This window comes from Ipomoea triloba, chromosome 9 (genome assembly GCF_003576645.1).
Source record: "Ipomoea triloba cultivar NCNSP0323 chromosome 9, ASM357664v1".
Taxonomy (NCBI): domain Eukaryota; kingdom Viridiplantae; phylum Streptophyta; class Magnoliopsida; order Solanales; family Convolvulaceae; genus Ipomoea; species Ipomoea triloba.
This window is the reverse complement of record NC_044924.1, coordinates 19,894,549-19,908,040: the sequence shown is the minus strand read 5'-3', so window position 1 is coordinate 19,908,040 and position 13,492 is coordinate 19,894,549. Positions and strand designations below refer to the sequence as shown.

Below are 13,492 nucleotides of genomic sequence, written 5' to 3'. Positions count from 1 at the left end.
GTTGTAGTATATATATCCTTAGATAAGGATTGAGACTACTGTACCTCCTCATTTGCGCAGTCGCGACTCATCCTAGGGTTTTCAGACCTCTCTGATTTCTCTCATTTCTCTGAGACTTCTCTCACTCTCTCAGACCTCAGTCGCAAATCGCGATCCCTCTCTGTTCTCATTCTCGACTTCTCTAAGAGTTTGAGACTCTGAGACTCTGAGTTCTCTCGTTCTCCGTTGGTGACTTCCACAGTTCCACCCGGTGGCCGTTGGTGACTTGGTTCTGTTCGAGTTCGACTGGTGGAAGCCTGACACCCTACTGGTGCCTGTTGGAGACCGTTCGGTTGTTTCATCTGGTGATATCTGTGCTAGAAGCCCTTGTTCTCCGGGGTATTTGTGAGAAAGGAAGTAGGTATTCAAACCCTAGTTTAATAACTTTGATAGTTTGATTTGTTAGCGATTATGTGATATTTTGTGATATATTCTGGATTTCTGGTGGGAGCACAGACTCATTACATACTTGTTAGCGATTTTGTGATATTCTGTGAATCTGTGATATTCTGGTGGGAGCACTGACTCGTTTCATGTTTCTTTCAAACCCTAGTTTAACAAAATAGATTTCTTAGCGATTTTGTGATATTATGGTCGAAGCACTGACTATTTGCCTGTTTTTTTGCTTTGGAATTTTAACAATTTACAAACCCTAGTTTGATAACTTATCAGTTATCATATACTGGTGGTCAAGTGGAAGCCCATTTTATAGAAATCCTGATAATGATGGACTAGGAATTGGGAAACAATTGTTGTATATTAGTATTACAGTCTCCCAATCTGAAATTGAAATTTGAAAATTAAAACCCTGAATCTGGATTTCTTTGTCTAGTACTCTAGAGTCTAGACTCTAGTCAAGTTTATGGATGTATGCCCTTAAATGTATTCTCAATAAATTTCCTAATAAAATAATTATGTTCTTGGAAAATGATGACACAAAATGTGTCTGATTCTAGAACTTTATGTGTACTTGTATAGCTGACTGAGACACTGAGTGACTGTCTGTCACTCTGGCTCTGTCCATTATTCTTTGTGATTCTATCCCAATACTGTCTGTACTGATACTTAGCCATATTTTAGATGGATAATATCAGTACTCCTGGTAGTCAACCACCCAATTCTTCAATTGTGGAACCTACAGTGGTGGAAGCCCAAACTGTTGAAGGTAATAATCAACATAATGAGCAACCTCCTGCTGCAGTTTCTGGGAAGAAGAGGAAAGAGGTTGATTCCAGATCCAGAGTATGGGATCATTTTGTGAGAATAAAAGACAGTAACAATATTACTATACAAGTAAGGTGTGTTTATTGTGCAAAAGTGTACAAGTGTGAGTCCAAGAAACATGGTACATCTTCCTTAATAGCCCATATGCTAAGCTGTTTGAAAAACCCTCACTCCAAGGATACTAGGCAGTCCCTTTTAACCTTTCAAGCAGTTAATACCTCTGATTCATCTGAAACTGCTGTGGGAGAAATTGGGGCCTGGGTATTTAACCAATACTTAATTAGGAGGGCCTTGGTTAAAATGATAATCATAGATGAACTGCCTTTTAGATTTGTTGAGGGTTTAGGTTTCAGGATGTTCATTGCTGTTGCATGCCCTAGGTTTATAGTTCCATCTAGATGGACTATAAGTAGGGACATCCTAGTGGTCTATGAAGAGGAGAGACTGAAATTGAAGTCCTTTTTAAGTGAAACCAGTCATAGGGTTAGCATTACCACTGATTCTTGGACATCAATCCAAAGGATTAACTACATGGTTGTGACTGCCCATTTCATTGATTCAGAGTGGAAGCTGCATAAAAAAATCATAGCCTTGTCCCTGTTACCTCTCACAAAGGGGAGTATCTTGCAAAAGCCCTAGAAACATGTTTGCTGGAGTGGGGGCTTAGGAATGTTTTTAGTATTACTGTGGATAATGTCTCGTCTAATGACACTGCTATGGGGTTTCTTAAGAAAAAAATAGTGTCTTGGGGTACATCAACTGTGAAGGCTAAGTATATTCACATGAGATGCATTGCCCATATCCTTAACTTGGTTGTTCAAGATGGCTTGAAGGAGTGTGATAGTTCTGTGAAAAAAGTTAGGGAGGTTGTTAGATATGTTAGGATTCACCTGCTAGGCTAAAGAAGTTCAGGGACTTGGCTGATTTGTTAGGAATTGAGCAAAGGTCTTCTTTGTGTCTAGATGTTCCAACCAGATGGAACTCTACATATTTGATGTTACAATCTGCTTTGACTTATCAAAAAGTCTTTGAATCTTGTGAAGCAGTCTGATAGTTCTTTCAAATCTGACTTGGGTGATTCTGTGCCTAATTTTATGGACTGGGAGTCTGTGGACAGTTTGGTGGAGTTGTTGAAATGTTTTTATGATATGACAATCAGAATTTCTGGATCTTTATATGTGACAGCTAACACATTTTTCAGTGAGATTTCTGATTTGTATTGTATTTTAAATGGAATGGTGGAAGCTGGTGGGGAAGTGAGCTTAATGGGGAGAAATATGAAAGAAAAATTTGAGAAGTATTGGGGTGATATAGACAAGATGAATCTTATGATTTTCTTTGCAAACATTCTAGACCCCAGGGATAAATTAGAGTATATGCCTACTCAAATTAATCATATGTATGGTGAGGAGAAAGGTAAACCATACTATGATAAAGTGCTTGCTGGTTTGAATGAGTTATTTGATGATTATTCTGTTCCTGCCTCTTCTTCTGTTCCTGCTTCTTCTGTGTCTGCTGCTGTTGGTAGTGCTTCTTCTGTGAGTTCTGTCAGTTCTGTGTCTGTTGGAAGGCCACAGCATTTACTCAAGTCCCAAATTAAAAAACAAAGATTGGAATCTGGGAGTACGAAAAAAAACTGAACTGGATATCTACTTGAGTGAGGCAATAGTTGAGGAGGAAAACTCCTTTGATATTCTGAGATGGTGGAAGATAAATGCTGAGAGGTTTCTCATCCTTTCTAAGCTTGCTAGGGATGTCCTAGCTATTCCAATCTCAACTGTTGTCTCTGAGTCTGCCTTCAGTACATCTGGGAGAGTATTGGATCCTTTTAGGAGTTCATTAACTCCAAAAATTGTGGAAGCTTTGGTGTGTGCCCAGGATTGACTTAGACTGCCCAATACTCCTCTATGTATTGAGGAAAATCTTGAAGAACTGGAGAGGTTTGAAAAAGGTAATTGTTGTACACTTCATTTCATTTAGTTGTTTTACAGTTTTATATCCATATTTTGCATTTAATAATTTACATTTCTTATTTTGCAGAGTTAGTTGATGGTGGAAGTGGAAGGAATTTTGGTCCTACACTGGCTACAATTCCTGTAATGTTATTCTTTATCATTACTTGTGTCTCCACTCTAATTAATTGTCAATTTACTCAATTGCATTCTAATATCTAATCTCAGTTGGTATTTTTTGAGGCCATGGTAACTATGTGTTATTAGTTGCTGGCTTGAATCCTTGATTGCATTGGTCCACTGTAAGTATGGTACTCTGTAACTGTAAGAGTGTAAGGCTTGGTAACTTTTTGTAAGTTGCTGCCTTATTTAACTCTGTTACTCTATTCTGTTTGTCCCTTTTATCAGTTTATGTGGCAAATGGCAATGATGAAGCTTCCACCTATAATCTGAAAAGAAGGATTAAGTTGGCATGTTGCTCTATATTTATTGAAGCAATTTGCCCTTAATTCAAAATTGATAGGAAACAATGCTTACTGAGCCAAAATTCCAACTTCCAAGTATTAATTGTACAATTGTGTTGTAATTGTTTTCAGTTTTCACTTTTCAGTTTTCACTAACTTGTAAGTTGTAACAATTTACAGGAAGAAGAGTAGAACTTTCAGCTTTGTGGATATAAGTTAAGGAATTAGGGGCTAGGGCTGTGCACTAACTTGTTGTTGTATTCAGTGTATTGTTCAAAGATTCAAATTTCAAAGTATCATCTATGATCTATTCTACTCTCTTTTAGTCTGTAATAAGTATCAAAGTACTTATGAGTTTTGCAAATTTCTCTTTTGGTCTGTAATAAGTAATAATTTGTAGTTATAACTTCTAACTTAGAATCAGACAATCAGTTAATACTTAGGTTTTTTTGTCTTAATGCTTACCCTTGGTACTTCGTAAAGTTTTTAATTGTTTTTCACTTGTTTTTTTGCATATATTCTTTAACCGAATTCAGGTCGGATAACCGACCGAACCGAACCAATCCGAAATTACAAAAAACCGATAGGGTATAGTGCCAAATATTTTCGGATGGGATATGACGAATGCCAATCCGAAAACCGATCGGAGAAGCCTGCGGTCCGACCGAACCGAACCGAACTGTCTGCTGCACAGCCCTAATTCTAGATAATGATTTTGTGTATTATAGATAATAAATTTCCTGGAGTTATTCGCATCCGCGTCCACTAATATCGAAACGACGTCTTTATGGACCAGGGTGCACATTGCTATGTGCACCGTGGTCCACGATATAACGATTGGTTGTTTTTCCTTCCATCCTTTTGTGATTTTGGTCCACCAAAATCGGCCCATCTTTAGACATCCCATCATAATTTAAGCCCAACTGCTCCTAGTTTCAATCATTATTGCATGGACCATAAAAAAAAGTAAATTTTTAATATACTAAAAGTACATTATTTTTGTACATAAAGTACATTATTTTAAATATATATTATGAAATAATGTACTTTCAGTACAAAAATAATGTACATTATATTCATGCTCCACACAGTTATGTGGACCATAGTCCACACAATAATTTGTCCTCCTACTTTACCACAAATGACGTGGTATTTGTCTGTGACCTCTATGTATCATTTGTACTCTACAGAACCATATTCTCATACTATGCCCTGACATTTCTGACCTCCACGCTCTCCATCCATATTTCATCATTGTGACTTGTGAGACCTGTACGAGGAACCAGTGATTTTACGACTAGGATTTTAGGAAGGTCACGGTGACTCGCCGCCCTAAGCGACGACCTATACGTCTTCTCACCATTCGAACCAACACCTTGGAAGATTTTCTTACAGAATTTGTCCGAGTGACTAATGATCCCATCCACATATAAAACAAAACGTGAGTAATCTTTCATATTTGAACTCTAACCAAACCCACTCTCCACCCGCTTTCCTGATTTTCATTCTCTGGTTGAGCGGCTTAGTGATATCAATCGTGACCCTAATACGCAGAAAAGGTTTCCAAAGTTGGTCTTATCCACATATTTATAGTCTCCTAAAAAAGTTCCAATGGTCGCTGCAATCTTTTCGAAAGAGAAACCAATTCAATAAGAAGACAATGTATTTGAATTGAACCCAAAAGTTTGTTGAAGTGAGCAGTACGTCAAAGGGAGATTCCTCCATATTGAGATGTTTAAGAACTAGTTGACTCTATTCATAAGCCTAGGGCCTAGGGGCCTTCCTCCATCACTCTTTTTCGATCATACTCATGGAAAAATTGAAATAAGAACATATTAGAAGAGAGCCCTTCCCAACTGCCAAACTGCCAATTAACATTGTTTCTTTAAATAAAGAAATTGAAATTGACTGGCTTTTCTGTCATAACTTTAATTTGCCAACCACATTAGCCTACAGTCCATTGTAGTTTTGTTTCCTCAAACACCAACCCGTCATTATCATCAGTAGGCAGCTTCCAGACCTTTTGCTTTTCGTGCATGGTTGATTTAGTGCTTCAAGCCAAAAAGAAACCCCAACCAACCAGAAGAGACGATAAGGAAAAACAGACAGATCAGAGAATGAACAACATAAAAATCAAAACAGATATAGATCACCAAAAATAAAGAGGAAACACAACACTTGTCACCAAGAACAAGGACAAACAAAACTTGTCATAAGACGTACAATTAAGAAAGATGACATGAAGCTCTTTAACTTAACCAAAAAACTTTTCATAATTCAATGTAATTTGGGTATTGTACGTTCTAGCACTTCTCTTTGTTCCCCAATCCACCACCACCAATAAAATTCTAAGTTACAAATTAAATATGATTATGTGAAAATAAAACTCAATTTTGTAGACACTATTTTAGAGGTAAAATAGTCTAAACATATAAGCAACATTAAAATTTACAAGTAAAGGTTAAAACAAAAAACACGAATTAATAACATATGTACTTCTTCTATCCTATTTTATCTGTCATACTTATTATTCATTGGTTAAACCAATTCTTTCTTATTTACTTATATTTCTATTAGCATTTTCTTATGATTTTTAAATTTAATTTTATGTGTTTAATAATACTTTTAATGTAGTTTCTAATATATAAACTTTACATACTAATTCTAAACTTAATATTATGAAAAATTAAATTATAAATAACTTTAGTCAATGCTCTAGTGGCACCCGGTTGCACACCCACCTAAGAGGAGGTGGGTTCGAGCCTTAGTGAAGGCAACATTGGCTCTTTGTGGATTGAGAAAGTAACTATAAACAGATACTACATTGTAACTAGGGGTGTAAACATAGGGAGGCGGCTCGAGATTAGGAATAACTCGATTTTGAGCTCAAATTTAACCTGTTTGATTTTAAATTCATTTTTCAATTAAAAATAAATATAATTTTATATGTGTGTGTGTGGGGCTCGTGAGCGGCTCAACGAGCCACGAACCTAAGACATTAGAGCTCGAGCTCGGCGGCTCGAGCTCGTATTTAATCAAACTCAAGCCAAGCTTTGAACCGCTCAGCTCATTTACACCCCTAAATTGTAACAAAGTGGATAGTACTAAAAAAAAAAAAAAAAAAAAAAAAACTTGTTAATCGAACCCAAACACTTAAATGGGACGAAGGAAGTACTAAATTAGTATTTCAGCCCTAAATTTTGCAATTTGGACTAGAAATCCACCAAAAGTCAATTCTACCGAGGCTGACAAGATAACCCAAAGAAATCTATCACCTTCCCGGTCTCCAGAGCCACATACACAGAAACACAGAGAGATGGGGGATTTGTATGCTCTGGATTTTGATGGGGTTCTCTGTGACAGCTGCGGAGAAAGCTCTCTATCTGCTGTTAAGGTTATATAAAAGTAGCTATTTTGCCATTATCTTTCTCATCCGGTGATACCCTTTTGATAGGAAAGCTTATGCTTTTATTTAATTGACTTTGATTTTTTTACCGTGGCTGCTTAATGTAGGCTGCTAAAGTGAGATGGCCCAGTCTTTTCCAGACTGTGGGTTCTGCATTGGAAGATTGGATTGTTGATCAGATGTACACTGTAAGTTAGTTTTTACTTAACATTCTGAAGAACCTAAAATTAATTATTATGTTTTGCATTCTAGGAAGATGAAAGAAACTAAATTTGTAGCACCAAGTTAATGTTGAAGCTAGGAAGTCCTTTACATTCTTAATCTATCCTGGGGCTCATTGTCAAGTTTCTGCAGTTTCTGGGCAATGTAGGACTGCAGATTGGTCATTGGTTGGATTTTCATTTCCTTAGGTAATTTACATTTGGTGAAACCATGGAAGGTTCCGTAGCAGCGTAGCTATGCTATTTAAGAATACACATGTTTTATAGTTTTGAAGGACTGTGCTTTAATTTTAATAATGGTTATATTGCTCCAGAGTCTTCTTAAGCTAAGGAGCTGTAGATTGCAAATCGGCATTACTTTCTTCTCTGTGTTAAGTTGTCAGGGATCTGCCATATAAGTAGTTTATCTCGTTTAATATGTAGTTTGCTTCTTTTTCGGCATTCATATAGCATGTAATTTGGTGATCAATTATTAAGGCAACTCTCTTCATTGTGACTTACCATGTCTGCAACTGCTGCTTATACACTCCCTATAGTCATCACTTACAAAAATGGCAAAAAGACCGAGATGTCAAGTTGACCGTGAAGGTTGGAATTATATAACTAATAAAATAGCAAACAATCACACATTTTCTATTTACATGGACTTATTTATTTCCTGATGGTACGTATATCTTGGCTCTGGAATTTTTCAAAATGCAAAGGATCTTGGTTTTGCTTTTGATCAAGAATAAGTATGCACTTCTTATTCTGGCCTCCCTTAAGCTGTTATGGTACTATTTCACAGATACTTGATGGTTGCTACTAGCTACTGCCTTTTTTGAATTGGAAACTTGATGTGTTTTTGTCTGAACTTTATAGTTTACACAGAATTGAACTTGAAATTTGTTTCAGGTCAGGCCAGTGGTAGAAACCGGCTATGAAAATTTATTGCTAGTGAGGCTGCTTTTGGAAATGAGACTTTCTTCCATTCGCAAGTCTTCGGTCGGTATAGAGACAAACTATGAAATTATTGATTAGATGTGATGATACAGTAATGATATCCTAATTGGACACTGTCATCTTTTATGGTTTTTCTTGATAATGCTTGGCCTGATGTTTGTTGTTAAATGTGCAAGGTTGCAGAGGGACTCACAGTTGATGAGATACTTGAAAACTGGATGAAGATAAAACCTGTAATAGTGGAAGAATGGAATGAAAACAGAGATGCGTTAATTGATCTTTTTGGTAAGGTCAGGGATGAGTGGATGGACAATGATTTGTCTACTTGGATTGGTGCAAACAGGCAAGTCTTCTTTGCAGTGCCTAAGTAGATGGCATCAAACTGCATAGCTCAATTTGCATTGTTAAGAGTCCCACATTGAAAAAAATAAGAGAGATATGGGTTTATAAGGTCATGGATTAGACTAGATAATTGATTGGATTTAGTCTTTTAGTGTGGTTTGGCCCTGTTCGGTCCACTTTGGTGGCATCAAGAGCTTCTTCATAAGAGAGATCACATTATGATTGTCTTAGCAAAATAATTGTTCATGCACCCTAACATGTTTATTTTGGAGTAAATTTTACTTCATTACTATGATTTCCTTCTAATGTTATTTATGTGCTACATATAGTGTTCCTTCAAGTTTAGAGATAGAAACACACGATATACATTGTTAACAAGAATTAAGTAGTTCTTTCTTGTTATTATTAAGAACTTCAAATCTTCTTGCTTTTATACCCAAAGAAATCTTAATAGCAACTGCTTCTTCTGCAGGTTTTATCCTGGAGTCGCTGATGCGCTGAAGTTTGCAAGCTCAAAGGTGTACATTGTGACCACAAAACAGGTTTGTTTAAACGTGAAAGAAAAGTTAAATCCAGGATTTTCTGTTTAGTACACATAATGGATGTGGACATTTGAAATCTTATATTGTGATCTTTCCATATAGATGAATAGATATGGGCTTGACAAGCTTCCTGTCTTAATATAATGATTACATCTTACCTTCAAGTTTTCTGTCATCATATTTCTGCATTTCCAATTCAGAGCCGCTTCGCAGACGCATTACTTCGGGAGCTTGCTGGAGTAACTATTCCACCTGAAAGGATCTATGGTCTTGGTACAGGGTGAGTTTAGTCAAAAAAAAAAATTGTCGTTCCTGTTGGGTACAATAACTTTATTAGCATTGGTTTTGGTTAAATATAGCCTCTTAATAACTGATCTGTATGATCTTTTCATCAGACCGAAAACAAAAGTGCTAAAACAGCTTCAAGAAATGCCAGAACACCAGGGTCTTACCCTCCAGTAAGATTTTTGAATACTTACAGAGATTAGGGTATTCTGTTCATTTTCTCCAGTTCGACATTTTATTTGATTACCACAAGCTTCTAATCTCGTGACAATCTTACAAAACTTGTATCAGTTTTGTGGAAGATCGACTTGCAACCCTGAAGAATGTGATTAAAGAACCCGAATTAAATGGATGGAACTTGTATCTAGGTAATACTCAACTTCAATTGTGTATCCTCTATTCTTCCTTATGTCACCACTGTAATAGCTATTCTTCTCATGCCCTATTTAGCCAATCCCTCTATTTCAGTGCTTATTGCTTTTGGATTTCGGTTTGGTTTTGATGCCTATTAATTCAACAGGTGATTGGGGTTACAACACGCCAGAGGAGAGAGAGGAAGCTGCAAACATTGCTAGAATTCGCATTCTTGAGCTCTCTGATTTTAGCAAGAAGTTGAAATGATCATCAATTTTTACTATATTATTACAGCTAGAAGTATACTTGTTATGACAATTGCATTGCTCTGAATAAGTGATGTTGAGGTACGCCTACATCCCTTGAATAGATTATTGTTGTTATTATTTGCTTCTACATGGAGTAGAAGTCTAGGACAATTGTTTATCACTGCATAATTTTTTTGGTTCCATATTGTATCAGTGTATCTAATGAGACCCGACATTAATGCCAAGTAGAAGAAAATTTCATTTGGAAATTCTTCTTGTAGTGCTTTACATGAACTTGTAAATGGTTACAACTTCACAGCCTCATTTTTCATTCTGGAAAGTTGAAATAATGCAACTTTTAGGCATACAATCACTATTATGAAATGGATTCATAGTAATGAAAAACACTGTTCTGTAACTCAAATATGAACATGTGGGATCTTTATCTGTATAAGTTTGTACTATATTGTAAGAGTGAAAATAGAAGGCAAGTCCAAATGAAGAAGGGACAGTTTCTTGTTATTACAGCTCTTTGTGTGGGTCTTCTGCTTTTGTTTGTGTAGGATCATTTTTGTGTTTCTCAAATGCTTCTTCGAATGGAGGATCCCCGGGTCTTCGAAAAAGTTGGTCTCCTATTTTGATTTCATATGCTTCTGGTTGGCTCAATAAGAACTCCTTCAACTGCAGGAGGATGAAGCAATGAGTGTTTATTCTAAATTACTAACACAGCCTATCAGTTCTGAATCATCTGATATTTCATCAGTATTAAATCCTAGGCAAGTGAAGCAACAAGAACTATACATATTTATCATCTATGTTGTGAAATGAATATACATAGTTACACACAACACAACACATAAATCCCAATGCGAAATATATACAAGACTAAAAAAGCACACAACCATGACATCCATATCACTATATCAGGGTAATGAAGACACCAGATTCTAATGAAGAATGAAAGTTACAAGTTACGGTGTTTCTAACTAAGCAGAAGGCATGAATGGATACGATACGATATTGTTGGGCAGAGGCTGGTAAGGGCTAAATTCAACACCATGTGGTTAGGGAGATTATTGGGTGGAGGCTGGTAATTCGGTAAAGGGTCAAGTCTAACACCCTGGCTAGTTGGCTCTCGAAAATGTGTGGCGGTATAAAGAAATAAAGTTGCGCCTTCGCTACTAGCTATAGCTTTTGGCGTAGTGATAAGCGTTTGATCCTAACAGATATATTGTTAGCAAAGAAACAATCAATATACTGTAGGTCGCTAGTGTATGTCTTCAGTGAATTATCAATAAGCATAATCAGTAAAGGCATGATTGCATAACACATTTTAAGCTCTTTGAAGATTGAAATAGGCATTTACCTCTAGAGTGTCTTGACCTCTTTCCATAGTGAACATGATGGTGCTCACATCAACGGCCATAAACTTTGCATCAATTGCCCCAGTCCTTGCAAGTTTGGTCCATTTCATTGCAATTTCAGAAACCATTTCCTGGTAGCAATGTGAATGCACACAATGAAATCTACACAACTAACTTCCTTTTCACGAATAGACTTGAGTTCCTCCCATCACAAACCCACCAAGAAAACACGGATAGATGCAAATATTTAGAAGAAAAAGAAATAAATAAAAAATGGAAAAATACATTTTTGGTCTTTCAACTATACTAGTGGTACATGTTGAGTAGTTGAGCATATATATAATATATAAACATAAATGTGCAACTCAACTATCAGCTTAGAATTTTAGTTGAGATAGAACATATGATTCAATTTAATATTAGAGCCAACCCCATGCCCCACACATGAGGGGAGCATATATAATATATAAACATAAATGTGCAACCCAACTATCAGCTTATGCTTTAATTGAGATGGAGCACATGCTTCAATTCTACATACAATTTTAGTCCCAGTTGGCCACAAATATAACTGGAGAAACAAAATTGCAATTTTTTCATAATAAATAAAGATTTTTCTACTGTGCAGTATGGTTTATTGCTGGCTCAGAACAGTAAACTCCCTACTTAAAACTGTTGTAACCCTTTCTCTAATTCTTTTTTCATCAATGAAGGAGGTATAAACCGTATAACTATGCACTGCTAATTATTTTCTTTTTGAGGACATAGTAAAGTGCCATATACGGCACTGTAAAAACTATAAATATTACGGAGTAAAAGTTTGAACTCCTGAGTCCTGAGCTCAATGCTGATAATTATTTCTAGGAAAAAGTGTCAAATAGGCCACTGAACTTGTTGTTTTTGTGCAATTGGGCCATTAAACTTAAAAAGTGTGCAATTCAACCATCAAACAAGCAAAATTTGTGCAATTGGATCATTTTTACAAAAATTTTTAATTCAATTTGAATTAAAAACATTTCAATATTGACTTTCAACTAGTATGGTAGAAGAAAATGTCACTCTTAATACATATATGTTAGTAATATAATTGGATTTTACAAGAAATTTTTTGTAAAAATGGCCCAATTGCACAAATTTTGCTTGTTTGATGGTTGAATTGCACACATTTTAAGTTCAATGGCCTAATTGCACAAAAGCGATAAGTTCAGTGGCCTATTTGACACTTTTTCCTTATTTCTATTCTATGGAGCTGAAAATTAGAAAGCCTAAACCCTAAATTGCTAATTCACCATTTCCTGGTAAAAACTAGAAATTTCAAATCTTAATTTATTAACCCCATCAAGATTTCCAGATTTCCTTATCAAATTAGCTTGTTTCTTACGAAGTATCTTTATTTAGTTTGCACTAATAATAATTTGCAGTATCGTTTATGAATTCTATATATTTATTGGCAAAAACAAGTAATTCCATAGAAAATTACCAAAGAATAAACAGTAATCACCAAATTAATTACACTACTCCGTTGTAGTTGAGAAGGATACCGGAGTCCGACGGGTGCCGAGTCGGAGCTTGGCGAAGCCAAAAACGGGTCCGAACTGGCGCTTCATCATTTCAGCTTGCATCTGAGAGGGATCCATATCGCTGAAATCCTTGGGCGGCGGGTCGAATTCGGGTCGAGTGGTTTTCTTCTTGCCCCATTCTCTCCAGGCCTCGTCTTCCTCGTCATCGACGACGTCGTCGAGATCGTCGGAAATGTGGATCCTTCGCTGTGCTCCCTCGGCAAGACGGCAATTTCGGCCTGTACCAGTAGCAGTAAGAAGCAAGAAGCAGATGATTGCTAAATTAGCCATAGCTTTTTCCAGTTGAGCAGTTGTTTGTTATAACGTGCATGCCGGTGTATTTTTAGCCTTTAATACGAAAACCCAATTATTATAGGGATTCATTTTGTATTTAATTTTGGTCTAAAAATTTTATGTTTGATATATTTTGTACCTGCATTTAATAGTTTATATGCATATTTTTTTTAAAATACTTGTTTATATGCATATAAATAAATTGAAGTCACATAACATTTAACTAGAGACATATAACATAATAACTACAGATAAT

At 36.1% G+C, this 13,492-nt stretch overlaps 3 protein-coding genes across 3 annotated transcripts; 2 read left to right on the top strand and 1 right to left on the bottom strand.

The window, feature by feature from the left end:
- Window positions 1-1,119: 1,119 nt before the first annotated feature.
- LOC116029693 (zinc finger BED domain-containing protein RICESLEEPER 4-like) lies at window positions 1,120-1,902 on the top strand. The gene has a single exon (XM_031271737.1). It carries the CDS (start codon window positions 1,120-1,122, stop codon window positions 1,900-1,902), a length of 783 nt encoding a protein of 260 aa, XP_031127597.1.
- Window positions 1,903-6,897: 4,995 nt separating this feature from the next.
- LOC116031033 lies at window positions 6,898-10,288 on the top strand. The gene is made up of 9 exons (XM_031273463.1): window positions 6,898-7,073; window positions 7,193-7,273; window positions 8,201-8,290; window positions 8,425-8,591; window positions 9,063-9,132; window positions 9,333-9,412; window positions 9,528-9,590; window positions 9,709-9,785; window positions 9,938-10,288. Exons 1-9 carry the CDS (start codon window positions 6,996-6,998, stop codon window positions 10,036-10,038), a joined length of 807 nt encoding a protein of 268 aa, XP_031129323.1. The 5' UTR covers window positions 6,898-6,995; the 3' UTR covers window positions 10,039-10,288.
- Window positions 10,289-10,414: 126 nt separating this feature from the next.
- LOC116031034 lies at window positions 10,415-13,278 on the bottom strand. The gene is made up of 3 exons (XM_031273464.1): window positions 12,925-13,278; window positions 11,386-11,514; window positions 10,415-10,700 (listed from the first exon to the last, which is right to left on the bottom strand). The coding sequence occupies exons 1-3, from the start codon at window positions 13,231-13,233 to the stop codon at window positions 10,542-10,544; spliced, it is 597 nt and encodes a 198-aa protein (XP_031129324.1). The 5' UTR covers window positions 13,234-13,278; the 3' UTR covers window positions 10,415-10,541.
- Window positions 13,279-13,492: the final 214 nt, after the last annotated feature.